Source organism: Salminus brasiliensis, chromosome 5, assembly GCF_030463535.1.
Source record: "Salminus brasiliensis chromosome 5, fSalBra1.hap2, whole genome shotgun sequence".
In the NCBI taxonomy this organism is placed as follows: Eukaryota; Metazoa; Chordata; class Actinopteri; order Characiformes; family Bryconidae; genus Salminus; species Salminus brasiliensis.
The window spans coordinates 19,029,119-19,046,714 of record NC_132882.1 but is presented as its reverse complement, the minus strand read 5'-3'; the positions used below and the strand labels follow the sequence as shown (position 1 = coordinate 19,046,714).

General features: G+C 38.7%; 2 protein-coding genes and 1 non-coding gene across 3 annotated transcripts; 2 read left to right on the top strand and 1 right to left on the bottom strand.

Annotated features, from left to right (window-relative positions):
• The first annotated feature begins 2,680 nt into the window (after positions 1 to 2,680).
• ppp1r8b (protein phosphatase 1, regulatory subunit 8b) lies at positions 2,681 to 7,791 on the top strand. Its single transcript, XM_072679750.1, has 7 exons — positions 2,681 to 2,762; positions 4,629 to 4,689; positions 5,175 to 5,328; positions 5,441 to 5,655; positions 5,792 to 5,936; positions 6,692 to 6,756; positions 6,872 to 7,791. The coding sequence occupies exons 1-7, from the start codon at positions 2,686 to 2,688 to the stop codon at positions 7,211 to 7,213; spliced, it is 1,059 nt and encodes a 352-aa protein (XP_072535851.1). The 5' UTR covers positions 2,681 to 2,685; the 3' UTR covers positions 7,214 to 7,791.
• On the top strand, positions 4,813 to 4,975 carry LOC140556672 (small Cajal body-specific RNA 1). Its single transcript, XR_011979753.1, has one exon.
• Positions 7,755 to 15,605, bottom strand: cyp4t8 (cytochrome P450, family 4, subfamily T, polypeptide 8). Its single transcript, XM_072679747.1, has 12 exons — positions 15,353 to 15,605; positions 14,748 to 14,892; positions 13,754 to 13,798; positions 13,481 to 13,608; positions 13,264 to 13,388; positions 13,015 to 13,169; positions 12,414 to 12,520; positions 11,668 to 11,858; positions 10,115 to 10,248; positions 9,263 to 9,327; positions 9,020 to 9,102; positions 7,755 to 8,567 (listed from the first exon to the last, which is right to left on the bottom strand). The coding sequence occupies exons 1-12, from the start codon at positions 15,551 to 15,553 to the stop codon at positions 8,390 to 8,392; spliced, it is 1,557 nt and encodes a 518-aa protein (XP_072535848.1). The 5' UTR covers positions 15,554 to 15,605; the 3' UTR covers positions 7,755 to 8,389.
• Positions 15,606 to 17,596: the final 1,991 nt, after the last annotated feature.

Below are 17,596 nucleotides of genomic sequence, written 5' to 3'. Positions count from 1 at the left end.
GCGAGCTGTTTCCGCTTCTGGATAAAGCGCTTTCAGCTAACCCGCCCGTGAGAACTTCCTAGTAAGGCACGTTCATTTTAACACCTCTTTTCACTGAAGAACAGCAGTGGCTTCTGTCGCTGTCACGCAGAAGCCTCGTATCTCCAAAATGCTACTTTACAGAAGAAGGCAATATGACTTCTTTATTTCAATGGAAGTGTAAACAAAAGTCCATTTAAACCGAATCATTTTAAGCATTTTTTATTAGTCCACTCAGCATGAGATTATGAAACAATGTACAGGAAAACGTACATAAACTATTGTTTAAACGTTTTTTTGTGCATTTTTTTTGTTTTATTATTTTACCTGTAAAACAAATCAGCTGTAATGAATGATATTGTATTTGTTCATATAGACCATTAACTATTATTTCTTTATTATAGTTACAAGAGGGGGGTGGTGGTGGGGGTGGGGGGGGGGTGGGGGGGGGGTGTCTTACCATCCAGCCTCACCCCAGAGGACGGCTTCCCCATTTAGATCTTAGTTCCTCTCAGTGTTTCTTCCTCCTTTCCCTTAAACACTTCAGTCACGTTGCTTCATGCAGAAACTTGAAGTAATGTGGTAATGTATGAGAAAGACTTAATTTAGTGAGAATGAAATGGCTCAGAATAACGACATCATTCAACATGTTTATAGGAAATGCAGATGGCACGAAGAGCAGCATTTTGTCATGGAAAAAAACTCTATTCTCTGTTTTTACTGGGATCTGGTAGTTGTTTAAATTAAGTTAAAATTGTATCATCAAAGGACCAATATAAATTATTTGAACTTCCATTGAAAGTGAGTTTGAAAGTGTTTTTTTTAGGTTTAAATTATCTTCTCTTGTAAAGTTGCAAGTTTGGAGAGTTTGCAAGTTTGTTAGCAAAGCTTTCTTGGAAAGACATTAAGTAGCCTGTGTTATCACATCTATCATATCTGGCAGGAAAAGCAGAATTAAAAGCACAGTTCAACATGCATGCTGCTGCTTAGTTAAGTTAAAGTTCAAATGTTAAATAAATAAAACAAAAAATGAACAGAAATTTACATTTTAATTATTAGATAATTCTAGATTTTAATTCTAATGTAATTGATTCAAGTAATGAATTAATTACATTATAATTAAATCTCTTTAGTAAGAAGACTGAAACCCTGTAGATAACCACTGATACAGCACCAACTGTGAAGTACATTTAGGAGTGTCCCGCTTTAGGCAAATCATACCGTCCCACTTTTCAACCACATTCCCAAAGTGGGTCGGTAGTCAGTTTGATTGAAATAAGATTAAGCGTTTGTGGCAGTGAATACACACACATACACACACACACTCACGCCTGTGATTAGGGCAGCGAGACCACCCCAGTGAAAATAAATAGGCGAATGGGTGTCTTTCTCAATCTCAGCCATGTGTGCCTGTCCTGGGGAAGTTTCACCCCAGCCATGTTCCTGTCCCGAACCTGCTTCTCTAACCTTTAGGCCACAACTGCCTATATACTCCCTATATATGCTATAAAAATACTATATATTTAAACATACTCTATAATGAACGTAGATTATACTTATGTATTTCTTGTATGTTTTGATGGACAAACACATATAAAACATCCTAATAAAAACTAGCAGGATTGTGATTGATTTATATGACAGAAATAAACATTCATTTTGAATAAACACCATGTCACTGATCTTTTTAGGTGGTGTTCACGTGACATCACACCTTGTATTAGTTTGAATGATTTTCGTGTATTTGAGAAGGACCTACACCAAATACAGTTTGGGTCTCCAACATCGGCTAAACATTCGCCCTTTCCTGCTCCTGGGATCCCCCTACAGTGGGGAAGTGTGAAGGACATGCTTTTCTGGACAGTCAGAGATACAGAACTGTGGGTTAACGACCATAAGTAGCCAGACCATGTTTCTTAACCATGAGAACACCTAGTAGCTGAGTTGATCAGACTCCCTGTTTCTCCCAGTTTCTCTCTAGTATTTCTCAGCAAAGAGCATTTTACTTGCCTCTGAATACTGCAAAACCACAATAATTCAGAAATGGACCTGCATCAAGTCTATTAGCCAATCTTGAATTCAACAAATAGTCTCCTAGTGAGTCTAAATACATGAGCGATGCACCAAACATAAGATTCCTGACTGACTATGCACTGATACCACTTTTTCCTTTATGATATCTGCTGATACAGAGTACCGATACCAATTCTGACTTAAATACTCGGTAGATGGTATAAATTCTGATATTCATAATTTAGTCATAGAGCTCCATTCATAGTGTTCCACTTTTTCAACATTGGCTAAACAACCTTATTTAAAGAGCACTGTGGACATGCGCCCTTTCCTGCTCCTGGGATCCCCCTACAGTGGGGAAGTGTGAAGGACACGCTTTTCTGGACGATCAGAGATACAGAACTGTCACGAAAAGTGAATGAAGCATGTGCACTGACATGGTACAGTAACACCACCAGGTTGTACACCAATATGGCTATGGGTATGCAGCGTAATGCAGTTCAATTCTGTGATTCTGCTATTTTTGAACTCCTTGCCCCGCCTCCTCCTGCGTTCCCCTCCAGTGCAGTAGGTGGCGCTCTGCTCTCAGCGCGCGGTCTCGGTGAGTGGGCAGGAGGAGGGCAGACGGGAGTTTATCCACAGTGCTGTAGTTTAATGAATGAAGAATGTAGCTGTAGCACGATGGCAAAAACTACACCTGCAAGTACTCCAGCATTTGACTGTCCCTCATGGTAAGGCAGCCTGAAGAGCAGTGTTTCTGCATGAGCGTGGTCGGTAGCTCGGTCATGTAGTGCAGATTTTTTGGGGGGGTGTTTGTCTCGGGTTCTTTAGGTTATCATGTTTGTCGAAGGGCTTATTTAGCATGTTGGCTAGCTCGTTAGCTGGTTAGCTAGTTGGCTATCCAGGGGAGCATTAAAATAACAGCAGTGATGGGACTCTTTTAGGGGTAGATGTTTCAGTAAGCAGCTAAGGGTAATGATTTCTGCGGATCGTGCATTGCAGACTTAGACATAGCTAAGCTAGCTAACGTTTCTTGTCCATAACGCTTTAACCTCTGGAGAGAACTGTGGTCATGTTGTTCTGCCGAGAGTCTGAACCTGCAGAGAGGCAGACCTGCAGCTGAAGACAGACTGCAGTGCTAATGTGAAATATAACTGCGCAGTCGAGGCAGCAATCGGATATAGCACTAGCGTTTTTGTCCTCCTGTAATAACAGAGATGTTGGGTTAACGACCATAAGTAGCCAGACCATGTTTCTTAACCATGAGAACACCTAGTAGCTGAGTTGATCAGACTCCCTGTTTCTCCCAGTTTCTCTCTAGTATTTCTCAGCAAAGAGCATTTTACTTGCCTCTGAATACTGCAAAACCACAATAATTCAGAAATGGACCAGCATCAAGTCTATTAGCCAATCTTGAATTCAACAAATAGTCTCCTAGTGAGTCTAAATACATGAGTGATGCACCAAACATAAGATTCCTGACTGACTATGCACTGATACCACTTTTTCCTTTATGATATCTGCTGATACAGAGTACCGATACCAATTCTGACTTAAATACTCTGACTTATATAATTCTGATATTCATAGTTATACTTTTTTATCTGATCCCAAGTAAGATATAATAATCTTGAAAGAACAGCAGTTACTGGTTGAGTAATCACACATTTGAGCTATGAAAAAATAAGAAATGCCACAATGCAGAAACATGTGCAAGTAGGAAAGCATAATCTTGCTAAGTTTCACCAAACAGCTTTTCGATCAGTGTTTAAATGCTGCATTTCAGAGCAGTGAAAAAAATGCCAGTTTAGAAACAAAGTGCTCATGCAGCAATTTCACATTCAGGTACACGTCGCTATGTAAAAAGATGCTATACTTTAATGTGGTGAGCTGCTGAAACTCAACTTCTGCTTTCAAAACAACAACAACAACAAAAAGTGCTGATGTAAAAAGTATGTTTAATGGTAATAACTATTTATGACTGGCTTTTACTGGTTGTTAAAATGGCTGGTTTCATAACCAAGTCTGCAAACTAAATTGTTCTATTTAAAAATTAAATAAATAAATAAATAAATAAGTAGGGCGTCAGTAAGCTTCAAGCGCTCTATTGCTGATACAGATACTGTTTGTAGATGCCTATTCTTGTCAGAAAGATAGATATGTTGATTATTGTTGTTAAATTTAAGTTAATCTCGTTTTTCACTTTCTTCATAATTTCTATAACTATTGTTGGTCCCCAGGCAGCAAGTAGAGATTTCCAGAGACCAGTAGTGCAGCATTTAAAAGGGCCACAGTCAGCCATAACTTTGATCTACTGCTTGTTTTAATTCACATAGTAGAATCAGTCCTGTGTCGTCTTAGTCCTGCACCGTTTTCTTTTTTAATTGAAAGTTTTCATTCAGAATGCTCTGAAAACTGACCCAAAAAGATCCATTAATATGTCAGTTATAAATATTTAGATATGTATGTAAATACATAAGTTACAAGTAATTAAATTAATATCTGCAGCATGTGGTTTCTGTTGGTTAAAGCATATTTACTACTTTGGTTGTACTTAACAAGTTTGTATGTAGAAGAATTGTATTCTTTGTTTTTAGGGCAGGTAAACCTCCACCAGGACTACATTTGGACGTGGTGAAAGGAGACAAACTGGTCGAGGTGCGCTACTAGTGTTTAATTTATCTGAAGAGTTGCTTTATCTGCATACTCATAATTTTTAGATAAAAAAAAGACTATATGATTTCTGTACATTGTTGTATTTCCTCACAGGCCATTACAGAAATGCACTAGATACTAACCTGACTGTCTGCTGCCCAGTTGTTTTTTTGTACTGGTGCACATCAGTGGCTGTTGGGTCCAAAATAGTGCTATAGAGACAGGCCCTGAGATTTAAGCTCTGAGTGCGAAGTTATTCTCTCAGGTGTTATGACTCAGGGACACATCGTGCATGTGCGAGATTGGTCTCTAGTTGACAACTCGAAAGAAATTAAGCAACAAAGGAACAATTAAGTGGAGGCAGTTTTAATACGCCATCCTAATGTGATTAAAATGACGTTTATTTCTATGCTAGCCTTAAACTAAATGTGGGTTAGAGGTATCTTCAGAAGGTATCTACTGTCTGGTGAAATGTTGTCTCTGTGCAGAAACTGATTATTGATGAAAAGAAATATTACCTGTTTGGGAGGAACCCGGACCTCTGTGACTTCACCATCGATCACCAGTCTTGCTCTCGAGTCCATGCTGCCCTTGTCTACCACAAACATTTAAAGAGGCTTTTTCTTATTGACCTCAACAGCAGTAAGTCATTCCATGCTGATGAAGCGAACAGTAAATTAAAACCTGACATAATGTAGCACAAAATGTAATGGGAGTACTGTAAACTTTTTATTTTTTTGTGCACTCCCAATAGCACATGGCACCTTCCTTGGACACATTCGCCTGGAGCCTCACAAGCCTCAGCAGGTTCCTATTGACTCTACTGTGTCTTTTGGTGCCTCCACACGTGTTTACACCATTCGTGAGAAACCTCAGAGCCAGGCTAATGTGGGGACGGGGGACAAAGCAGGAGATGATGAGGAACTGAAAGGACTGTTGGGTCTTCCTGAAGAGGAGACTGAGCTGGAGGTGTGTGAAAAAATTTGTCTTTTCTGTCTATACTTTTAACATATTCTAGTTTGTGCTTTTTCAAATGGTCTATTTCAGTGTAATTAAACTGCTTTTGGTGTTTGTCTGTCATCTGTACCTCTCTGGATCATGGAAGAACCTGACGGAGTTCAACACTGCACACAACAAACGCATCTCTGTAATGACAATAGAGGAAGGCAATCTGGATATCCAGAGGCCCAAGAGGAAAAGGAAAAGCTCCAGAGTGAGCTTTAATGAGGACGAGGAGGTTATTAATCCAGGCAAGCATAACTGCTTCATCAATGTGCTTTTTATTTATATATTCAGCATCAGGTTTGGCAGGGTTATTTAAAAAAGTGTGTTCTGGGACAGATTACTAGTTACCTAAAAAACTGTGATTATGTAACCTATTCTAAATCATTTCTATTTTAACGTAATGTTATATTATTATCTCCCTTTTTTATAGGTTATAGGGTTTAGATTTGATGTAGATGTTACTTAACTCTGTGTTAAGTTCATTAGAATTTTTTTATTGCCTGTTTTGGTGGTATTAAATGGGTATAAAATGACATCACACATATGTCATGACGTTAGTGCCGGTGAGGTGAAAATCATTAATGGGGTGGAATATATTAGGTAGCCAGTGAACAGTTCTTGAAGGTAAGCGAAGGAAGGAAGGAAGGAAAAATGGGTAAGCGTCTGGATCTGGAGAACATGCTGCAGATCTTGACTCTGATTGGCCAATAAAAAGAAAATAATGACGTTGTTTCCTAATTTTAATGTATTCAGTTACTACTGTCTGCTGAGTATTTAATTTTGTGTGTATGACGAACAGTATATCACCATCTTTAGTTTGATCCTTGCACTCATAGCACCTTAGGAACAGTGGTAGGTTGTATATACATAGATAAACCCACATTCACGTAACACTATTTTCTGTTTATTATTAGCCTGTTTACCGTACTTTTATGTGCATTCTGTGTTTCCTTGCATGCACGCTTACATTAACACTCTTTCCCTTTACCAAATCACACAGAGGACGTTGACCCCTCTGTAGGACGCTTCAGGAACATGGTACAGACTGCTGTGGTGCCTATGAAGGTAGCTTTTGGTGACATTGTTTTTATGGTGTGTTTGTTTGTTTATTGTTGTTGTCTGTTCAGTGATGAGATCATTGTAACAGCCACTGCATGCTTGTTCTTTGTTACGCTGACAGAAAAAGAAAATGGAGAGTGGTAATTCTTTGGGGATAGAGGACTCGCGACATGTTCACGGTTTTGCCTTGAGAGGAGGGTTGTACGGGGACCTCCCACCCACAAGCCATGATGCCCATACCACAGGAGCCTCTGGTGGAGCTGCCATCCTGGGAGGACTCCCACTACCAAACCCTGCTCCAGAGGTGGACTTGGCCCCAGAGCCTCCTCTGCCTCCTCTTATCCTGAATCCCAACCCCGTCATGGGCCCCTACGCTCCAGAGGGCCTCAACGAGCCCCGCAAGAAGAAATATGCCAAAGAAGCTTGGCCTGGCAAAAAGCCAACACCGTCTTTACTTCTCTAGCTGTCTGTGGGACTCAAGTGTGAGACTAATAACGAACTTTTTGAATGCTTTGTGTTTTTTTTTTGTTTGTTTTTTTTACATCAGTGGGCTACAACACATTCCCTTAAAGACCATTTTCACAGATTATCCCTACAAATTCAGATTTCCAGTGGAGTGTAGAAACTGAAGGAGGTAGTGACCAAATAGGATTTAAGTTGAGTGTTCCCTGAAGCTTTTCAGGATTAGGACTATTGGTTTTATCCAATCTTATCACAAATTCCTATTTGAGAAAGAAGGTTAATAAGGTGTATATGTGACTTGTTTTTTTTTTTTTTTTTTTTACATTTGTGATGCTTGACTTCAGTCACTAGATGGCAGTATTTCCATAATGTTGAGACTCCCAACACTCACACACACACACACACACACACCTTTTTGAGTCAAAAAAAGAAAAATCCTTTTTATAATAACTTTAGGACTTTAGGCCACAACTGTTCTTTGTTGTATCCAGATAATCTTTTCCTTTAGACTTTTTCACTCTATTTTTGCTTTTGTATCATGAAATACACTGACAATAAACCTCAGTCAGTTTTATTGTGGGTATTGCTTTTTGACTTTTTTTGGTTTATTTAACCATTTTAGGATGAATAGTGAAGTCCGTTTCCACAGCAAACTGCCCTTAGATTGCCCTTTCTCACAGATGAATGTGATGTCTTCTGTGTCACAATTGTTTGACTGCCAAGCAACTGAACAATTAAAGCAGGCCTGTAAAGCTACTCAACAGCTTCAGTCTGACACAACCGGTCTGAGAACTGGTCTCGTATTCAATTAATGATTAACCCTCTCACAGAGATGCTTATTTACCTTATGCTCCATCCGGAATACATGAGTTGAGCAATCCAAGTGTAAGACTTGTTTAACTAAGATTTGAAGTTCTGCCCAGATCATTAATAAACAAAGTGGTTAACATGAGGAGCTGGTCGATATAAAAAACAAACAAACAACAAATTGCAGTATCATGATCAGTACAGGAAAATATATGGTGTTATCAGCATTTTAGATTTCAGTGATATACAACACAATTTTCACAGTTCAAACATTAAACAGTTTGATGTCCACCAATGTCCATTTTACACCTTTTCGTCCAATTAGAATCCAGTGACCTTGTTGGGGGCTTTTTAAGAGGATGATATCCCTCTAAAGCTCATTCTCAACTAATTTGATCTTGATGTTTACTCCATTGATGGACCTGAGCACTAAACGAGGGAGCATCTTTGGAACATGGTCTGGGTCCTTGATGAGAATATACTTCTTCAAAGCCAGCGCCACCACCACTTTCATCTCATTCATGGCAAAGTTCTGCCCAATGCAGTTCCTACATTCAACGCAAGCAAAAATTTAAATTAGTCATGTGAATGTAACAGTGATCAAGCATTATTAAAAATCAACTGCATTGAATGCCATGCATATTTTTAATCCACAGTTTTAATGTCAGTTTCATTTGTTCGGGATGCAAGTCTAGGCGAACTGTACAAAAAAAGACCATGCCTAGATAGTAAATACTGTTTAGGGTCACTCCAGATCAGACCCTTGTATAATCACCAGTGGTGTTTTGTGTTGCTACACACAGAACTGCGGTATTTTCAAAGAGACAGCGAATAGTCAGTCTTATTGTGCAGAGCTAAATAGCAGACACAAAATGAGGTCACGGGCACAAAGGCTCCAAACGCCAATCAGATAAGGGTGAGAACTCTCTCTTGGTGAAAGTTTAGTCAAATTGCTTATTAACAACTGCTGGTTTTACATAGACCTCACGTAGATACAAACCTGGGTCCTGCAGAGAAGGGCACAAAGGCATGGGGGGACCTCTTAGCTGTGTTTTCTGGCAGAAATCTTAGTGGGTCAAACACCTATGGAAATAATATTAGCAGTGATGATTTAGCTATAAATAAATAGCCTACTAGCAAATTGCTTCAATGAAAAGTTAAATTGTTCTGAAATTTAGTTCAATTGTTATGAAAAACAAGATATTTAATAAATGTGCTTGAAATGCAATCAGTATTTTCATACATGTGGGTTCTCCCAAACTGTGGCATTCCTGTGAATTCCATAAACACTGGTTCCAACAATATAACCTGTGAAAAAACAACAACAACAGACCAGCTGAATATTTGTCTTATTTTTGCTGTATTCCCAAATTGCATTCATTAAGTGACAGTGCAGGCTGGTTAATGTTTTAGCAGATTTCCTGAGTGACAAAGTTCATACAAAGGCACCGCTTTTAAAAGACAGCTCTTAAAACAAGACATTTGACATATGTCCAGAATGACAAAGTATATCATTGAGAATTGAGTATTTGTAACTTCACAAAAATATTTTAAATACACAATTAAAGTATACACTGACAAGCCAAAACAAAAAGACCACTTGCTTAACCTCTTGAGACCTGGACTTTGGCTTGATGTGCAAGTTACAATCTCCTATTTGGGATTAGTAGGACCTAACAAGTACAAAAACTAACCGAATTCTTTGTACAGGAAGTCATTTTTGCAAAAACCAATGAGGCCAAAGGGTAAAAAAAAGATAAGTATCATGGTGCAGAAAAGCAAAAATGTAATGTCCCCATATGCAAACGCAGGGTCTCAGGAGGCTAACATGCAGTTGTTAATCTAAATGCTACCAACAGCTCAACAGAACCTCTAAAGGTGCCCTGTGGTATTTGGCACCAAGATGTTAGCATCAGATCCTAGCTCCTGTCAGTTGGTAAATATGGTGCATGGTACACAAAACCACTTGGCAGTTCTTTCTAACTGTGACTGTAAGGCTGCAGTGGGTTATAAAATACCACCTGTTGAAAATAAATGAGTTAACTAGTTTATTTATCATAGCTTATATACAGAACTCTGAGGGGGAAAGCCTTACCCTCAGGCACTATTCTTCCATCAAAAAAGGTCATGGGTTTGGACAACTTCCGTGCCATTCCTGGTACGGGAGGGTAGAGACGCAGGGATTCTTTAATGCACATTGTGGTGTAAGGTATTTTACTAAGGTCCTCCCTGAAATAAGGACAGACATTTAGATGCTCAAAAAGAGACACAGGCAGGAAAACTGTAGATAACTCAGAGCTGACATGATGCATGGTTTACTAATGTGAGTTTTGGGCTTTTTATTATGGTCTCAGTATGATGCAAATTTGGGCTTAGCTGCTGATTTAGTCCACCAATGTTAATTGGCTAATATGGGCCAGTCACATTAAAACCCACAAACATAAAAATGTTATGTAATATAATTAGAATGTATTAAATGTAAGAATTGTATTAAGTCAAAATGGGGGGAAGCATTTTGTAAGTGTATAGAAGTGTCTGGGATTGTTCACTTCAACAAGATGATATATATACACGTATTTCTGACTGATTAGGATACATAATATGGACAAAAGTATTGGGACACCTACATAGGCTTTTATTACATCCCATTCTAAGTCCATTGACATTAAGATGTCCCCTCTCCCTGCAGCTATAAGTGTGTCTCTGCAAATATTTGCCCAGTAATGTTCTCCAGGCAGTCTCCTGGAGTCCAGTGATCATGTGCTTTAGGCCACTCCATCTAATGCTTGACATTGTGATTGATAATGTAAGGCTTGCATGTAGCTGCACTGCAATGGAAACCCATGCCATGAAGCTCCACAGTTTTGGTGCTGATCTTAATGCCAATGGAGGTTTGAAACTGCAGTTATCGAGTCAGCAGATCACTGCGCCTCAGCACTCTGTGAACTTTACATGGTCTGCCACTTCTGGTCCTAAACATTTCCATTTTTCAATTATATCACTAACAGTTGATTGTGAAATATCTACAAGGCAAGAAACTGACTTGTTGTAATGGTGGCATCCTATTATAGTATACATACTATAGTATCACCAGTAAATCCTTTAGAGATCTATTCTTTCACAAATGTGTATAAAGGCACACTACATAGGTGCTGGATATTATACAGCTATGAAAATGGGACTGAACACCTAGGGATACACCTAGGGATAGAACACCTGAATTTAATGAAAAAGAGATGTGTCTCAATAGTTTTGTCCATACAGAGAAAATGTACGTTTTTATTAATGTCTGTGCACTCTATTTAAATGACAATGACAGCAAAAAAAAATATATACTATTCATATTTACATAAATAAACACTTATCTTCTGGAGAGCAGTGGCTCATATATTTTACCAAATAATTCAGGTTTGATATCAATATCTATTTCCTTTATAATATAATTGATAGATGTAAGAAATCCCCAACATAGTCACAGAGGTCACCCAGACATATTTTTGTCATATCTCAGCACATCTGTGGGCTTTGTTAATTAGGGACCACAGCTTTCAGTAAACTAAAACCGAATGATGCATGATTAATGGCCTTGTGAGTCTAATACCGTCTTGTCTATAATGTGTACCAAATGAGAAAAGGTAATGACAGTACCAGTCCATACTGTCTTTTCCCTCTAGTGCTTGCTGGATCTCTACTCTGCACTTTTCCTGGTGCTCAGGGTTGCAGGCCATAGCATACAACATCCAGGAAATGCCACTGGCTGTAGTGTCATGTCCCTCAAACATAAAAGTGTCCACCTCTGCTCGGATGTCCTCATCCGACAAGCCCTGCTGCTTCTCATCCTACAGATCAGGGAAAAGACTCTAGGTCAAACAGTGTGTACAGCAAACGACACATACGTCATTTTCCTAGATTACCAAGAGCAATGCCAGCAAATACATAGCTTAAAAGGTTTCTAAAGAAATCTGTAGGTGTTTATTTACCAATGTGAGAAGTGTTTTTTTTTTTTGGGTTGCCCAAGTGTTTTGTCATTTTTTTACTTAAGCTCTTAGCACAAAAATTGTCAAAGATTCAGCAGAGATCTCAAAGATTGAGCTTCATATGGATCACAGTCAACGCTGGTCTTACAGTAAAACAGCTGTTTAATACCAGAAACTAGAAACAGAGTAAAAATACCAAAATATCTTTAAAATCCAGGGTTCGTTCTGATATTGCATTTTCTGTTCAACATTATAAATTACCTCAGGTTTATAAAAATGCATGTTGCCTGTTTCATCAGTCTAGTTTACAAAAGATCAACACTTTTACCAGTGTACCAGGGCACCCAGCAGTCCTTGCATGTTATGCATGTAGCATATAGCTTACTCATAGATGTTGATGAAAGGGGAGTGACTTACTCGAGCACAGAGAAGAATATCCAGAAAGTCTAAATTCCTCTTCCTCTGAGAAATGTCCTGCGCCATTTCCTTAGCTAAAACTTCTTTCCTCTTTCTTATGACTTCCGCTACAGAAACAAATGGTCAATTCTAGAGTCAGTTTCAGGATTATGTAAATCAGACTATGCACTCCAGAAGTTACACTCTTCATTTAACATTTCATTGTTATGGCTGGGAATCAAAATGTAATACTTTCATGGTACCCACTGAATTACTTCAATAATTATTATCGGTATGTGATTGGCTGTTTCATTTACATTGTGTATGCATGCCATTAGTGTCAGTGCATCTTGATTAGTCTACCATCTGCTGTGGTTAATGAATATACCTACTTCCAGCACTTTACACAAGCGTATGCAACATTCAGTTTAGGTTTAAAAATTAATAGAAGCGATTGTAAAAATTAACATTAATGGATCGGCTTTATACGAATATTTGTATCCATATAAGAAAGTCTGAACGGTAGCCAGCTTCATTCATTTGCCAATGATGTAAATAATTCTGGAGGGCAGTGCATGTGTGGAGACTGTCTCGCAGAGATTTGAAGTGCATTCAGACCCACCGGTATGCTTGTGTGCAATTCTGCATGCTCTCCTGTATTTGTAGCCATGTGGACTGAGATGGAAGATGAAATCAATGTGATAAAGAAAGATTCTGAAGCGGATGTTCACCAGGTCGCACAGGTCGTACACTGCATTTATGTATTTGTTGGTTCCACTAAAACGAGAAATGGTGAAATTATGAACGTGACTGCCTTGTATTTAAAGTATAGTACAACACAGAGTCATGTTTCCATTTACTTTTTACTCACCCCTCTGTCTGACAGTTACTATGGTAGCTGAAAGCACACTTCATTATGCTGTCCAGTGTCATCAAACTTACGTGCTGAAAAAGCTCAAAAGACTCCTCTGTTTTGGCATAGGCTTCCCACTTGTCCTTTAAAGGTGAAATAATTCATTATTAAACATGCTGATGATGTATAATTGAGGCATATAAAAGCAGTTATAAAGCATGTGACATTAACTCACCAGCATAATCTTGGCTGAATCTGACATTAGTTTCACGTATGGCTTCAAGATATCATAATGGAAGCCAGGGGTGAGGAGTCTTCTGTGGCGAAACCACCTCTGCCCTGCTGACACGAGTAAACCTTCACCTGGAAAGTGGACGGTGTAAACAGCGGTGTCAGTTTAATGAAAACAAATACAATCAGTCATTTACAAGTTTGATGACTCTGGTCTTTTTGATGGTGGCTTCAGTCTTGAATGCCTTAAATGCCTTTAATTATTGTCTAATGTTACCTATCCAAGAGGTGAGGAATCTGTATGCAAAGTCATCCTTTGGTTCTGTGAATCAAGAGTGAAAAATACATCATGAGGACATGCAGACTGAACTAGCAGAATTATTGATCAAAGAATATTCATATAAAGATAAAGCTAGTTGTAAAGTTTTTTCTAGTATTTATAAAGCACATATGAATATGAATATGTGCTGAATAGAATTTGTCAAACAAAAATGGGAAAGGGAAGAAACAATGGTAATTACAGATGAAGAATGGACGACTATATGGAGGTTTAAATGAAAAGACTTTTTTTTTTTACTGTTATTTATGCTATCTACTATATTACTCCATACCAGACAGCCCATATAGGTTCCACTGCCCCAGTATGTTGGACGAAATGTGGGTGCCAAGATGCAAGCGATTACATTATATTTGGGGATGTCCAAAAATGATATTTTTGATAAAGGAGGCTCTACAGCATATATTTAGAATTGTAGGGCTCTCTATTTAGGTTAAGTTCACCATGATATAGGACGAATAGATAAATATTTAATGGCTGTGCTTTTAGCAGCCAGTAAAAAGTCACTGACCAAGAAATAGTTACAACCAGAAGGGCCAACGTTAGATGACTAGATAAAAGTAAGAGATTTATCTAATGAAAAAAGAAAACTTTTCTGTAAATATAAGAAATTATGTATTCAAAAAGCATTTAAGTAAATAGATAAAGTATTTATCAGAAATGAGTCCCCCCCCTTAGATAAAGCAACTGTGGAAACCAGTTCAACTGTGCTAGGTACAATTTTTATTAATACTATTTTTAAGTGATTTACTTTGTTTACTACTGTCATCTGTTCCAAGTATGCTGTAACAGAATTTTTTTTACCTTTTTATTTTTTACTATATATTTGACTTGTAATGCCTAAGCAAACAGAAAAAGGAATAAGAAAAACACAAGACCTGTGTTAGGTATTAAGTTTCTCAGACTGTTGTATAAATCATAAAGAGATTCACACCTGTTGATGCCAGAATGGTCTTTACATAAGCTGGATGGTGGATATTTAAAATGGATAAGTTAGGGCCAAACCACAATGGGAAGGCATAGGGATACTTTTCTCCCCAAGCAGTTATCTTCTCCAAGTCATGTCCATCTTGCAAAAACTGTAATACAAAGTGTTTATTACAAAGTAATACAAAGTTCAGATAAGAGCTGCATATCCAGGACTCTGTGAAATGTCAATAGCTCAATACAAGCCTAGTGCATTTGTAAAGCTGCACCATGCAATTTCAAGAATGCCACAGTCACATATTCAGCCTATCCGACTTACAATGTGCTTCTCTTACAGCCCTAAGTGATAGCAATAAGTCAATAAACCAAAATGGGGTCAAACCTTGGGTCACAAATACATACACTACACCATGCTGAGGGCACAACAGTACAAGTAAACCTTAAGTAAGAATGAGGAAAACTGCTTTCTCAATAGACAGATATTGATTGGACTCTTCCTTGGATAGATGGGCTGTTATATTTGTCTACGTAAACTAGCAAAACAATAAGATTTTGAATATGTCTATCTGGAGTCATTGAGGTAAAAATCAGACCAAGTGGTCTGAAACTTACCTCGTGGGTGTTTCCAAACAGCCAGTGTCCAGGTGGTCCTGGGAACTGTTCGAATGCAGCCGTCATTTTTTTTCTCTGTTGCACCACTTTAGTCAGCAGCATCCCGATGTAGATCACACACATGACCCCCAAAACATGATAGAAGCGAAGTGGTTCGAGATATGCATTGGTGATGTCCCTAAAATACTCCAAGATCTCCATAGTTCGTTGTTTCAGTGTCGAGTCCCTGCCAACAACTGTGACTGGGAGAATATATGAGGGAGGGAAGGGAGGCGAGTGAGGGAGTGAGCGAACGAGCGAGCCAGAAAGAAAGAGAGAGAGAGAGAGAGAGAGAGAGAGAGCGAGAGAGAGAGAGAGAGAGAGAGAGAGAGGGTTATTATTGGAAATAGGGAAGGGCTCTGTACAGTTTCAACTGCTGAGGTAACTATCTAGTGTAGCTTAACACTCAGTTTGGTTTCTTTGTCTTCAGTATTTGGACATGACTGTACACCTTATCCTCTCTGGACACAGTCACTTTACTCTTGTGGTCAGGGCAGTTTTTTGAAAAGTCCTTTGCAGCCCCCCACAAGAGCCCCTCTGAGTATGTAGTAGCTATGTACTATGTAGTATGTTTTTGTTGCCATTTAAGCACCAGTGAATAACCTGAAATGGTACAAAGTCCAGTGACCTCAAATGGTACAGAGATAAGCAGTAACCTGCAACGTTTTTTGAGGAAAAAAAAATGAAAATCAGTGTAACCATTCCTTTTGATGGAATGCTGGTCTACAGCAACACTGCACAATCAGATTGCTCAGAATGACCAGTATAATCTTTCCGTAGGTGATAGGTGGCTCACACAACAAGCTTAAAGCAATATTATGCGAGAATTGTGATTTCTTGCTCCTGGCATCCCCCTACACCCAGGACGCCCTTTACACATGCAAGTCTGGACAAGCTGAGAGATATACAACCATCATTAAAAGTGAAATAAGCATGTGGGCTGATGCAGTATAGTAATATTACAGGATATTATGTGAATATGATTCGGGTTACACAGCGTTATGTTCTATGCTAAGTTTTTGCGAACAGTCAGCAGCATTCCAAGCCCGGAGTAGAAATGATAGATACAATGAATGAGTGCTGCTTTAACATTTGTCCAAGTCTCTGTTTCAGCTTTGAAATGAAAACATTGAGCTGCGGGTTCGACGGGTAGAGTGGCAGTAAGAAAATCAATGCTTCTGAAAAAATTGTGGGTTTGATTGGTAATAATAATGATATTGACAGAGAAAATAGGTTGATGAGGACATCATAGATTATAATTCAGAATTAATAATTATGCATGCTAATTTATTGGATTTAATTTTTTCCATATGTAGTCAAACTAAATGTAAATTCTTATCATATCATTGTAGACAGTAGGGCCTCAATAGTAGGGTGTCAGAAATCGACCCTTATAGTAGGGATCATTAGCATGGAAAGTGAACATTTCTCCTGATGCTGTTTTATTCAAGACTGTGTCTACTTTGTATGTGCCAGCTTGCCTTTCACCTTTTGCCTCAGTAGGCCCAGTGCCCCAGCTGCTGCTGAAAAGAAACAAAAGTAGAGTGTGAAAAAAAGTGTGTGTTCCTTAGTATTGTTAGGCTTTCTGCATGAGTCTCGCTTAAAGGGCACGTATTTTGGAAAGACAGCCGTTTATATGTGGAAACCTAGCTGCCCATTTTGAATACACTGTTTTTGTGATGTCATGAAAACCAATGCATTTCACATATTTACGCTCATTCACCTTACAGAAGTTTAGCTCTGTACTTTTTCTCCATACTTTCAACTTATAGAGCTGTTTCAGGCCATGCTTCACACGGGATTACAGACACACTGAATGAGATGAAAATGCACTTTAACAGAGGTGAAGAATGTGGACGTTGACATTGTTTCTTTTCTGTAACACTTGCTTTGATATGTTCTGAAACATTCATCAAAAAAACTGTGAACACGCTCTCCTATCACCCCTCCCCCTACAGAGGAAACCCCTGCGCGCCTGTCAGTGTCACACATAGGTGACTCACAGCCAGCAAAATTTGACAGTTATGTTATGAAAGAAGTTAGCGAATGATTCACCTGCTTTAGTTAAAACACACTCATGCTCCAGTTTAGCTGTTAAATGGGTTAAGAGATTAACATAAATCTCTCAGGACAGTTAAAGTTTAGTGTGTACAGCACGAGCAAACCATTCTTCCATCTCCACCACGTCACACTTCACCCCCGGTG

What these genes read in the sequence shown, in the direction of transcription:
- ppp1r8b (XM_072679750.1), top strand. Translation starts at nt 2,686, where the DNA reads ATGAATGAAGAATGTAGCTGTAGCACGATGGCAAAAACTACACCTGCA. An exon ending in CGAGGAGGTTATTAATCCAG is followed by an intron (nt 5,937 to 6,691) that starts GCAAGCATAACT and finishes CAAATCACACAG; the next exon opens with AGGACGTTGACCCCTCTGTA. An exon ending in CTGCTGTGGTGCCTATGAAG is followed by an intron (nt 6,757 to 6,871) that starts GTAGCTTTTGGT and finishes TTACGCTGACAG; the next exon opens with AAAAAGAAAATGGAGAGTGG.
- cyp4t8 (XM_072679747.1), bottom strand. Translation starts at nt 15,553, where the DNA reads ATGGAGATCTTGGAGTATTTTAGGGACATCACCAATGCATATCTCGAA. An exon ending in TGTTTGGAAACACCCACGAG is followed by an intron (nt 14,893 to 15,352) that starts GTAAGTTTCAGA and finishes TTTGTATTACAG; the next exon opens with TTTTTGCAAGATGGACATGA. An exon ending in AGTAACTGTCAGACAGAGGG is followed by an intron (nt 13,170 to 13,263) that starts GTGAGTAAAAAG and finishes TTCTCGTTTTAG; the next exon opens with TGGAACCAACAAATACATAA.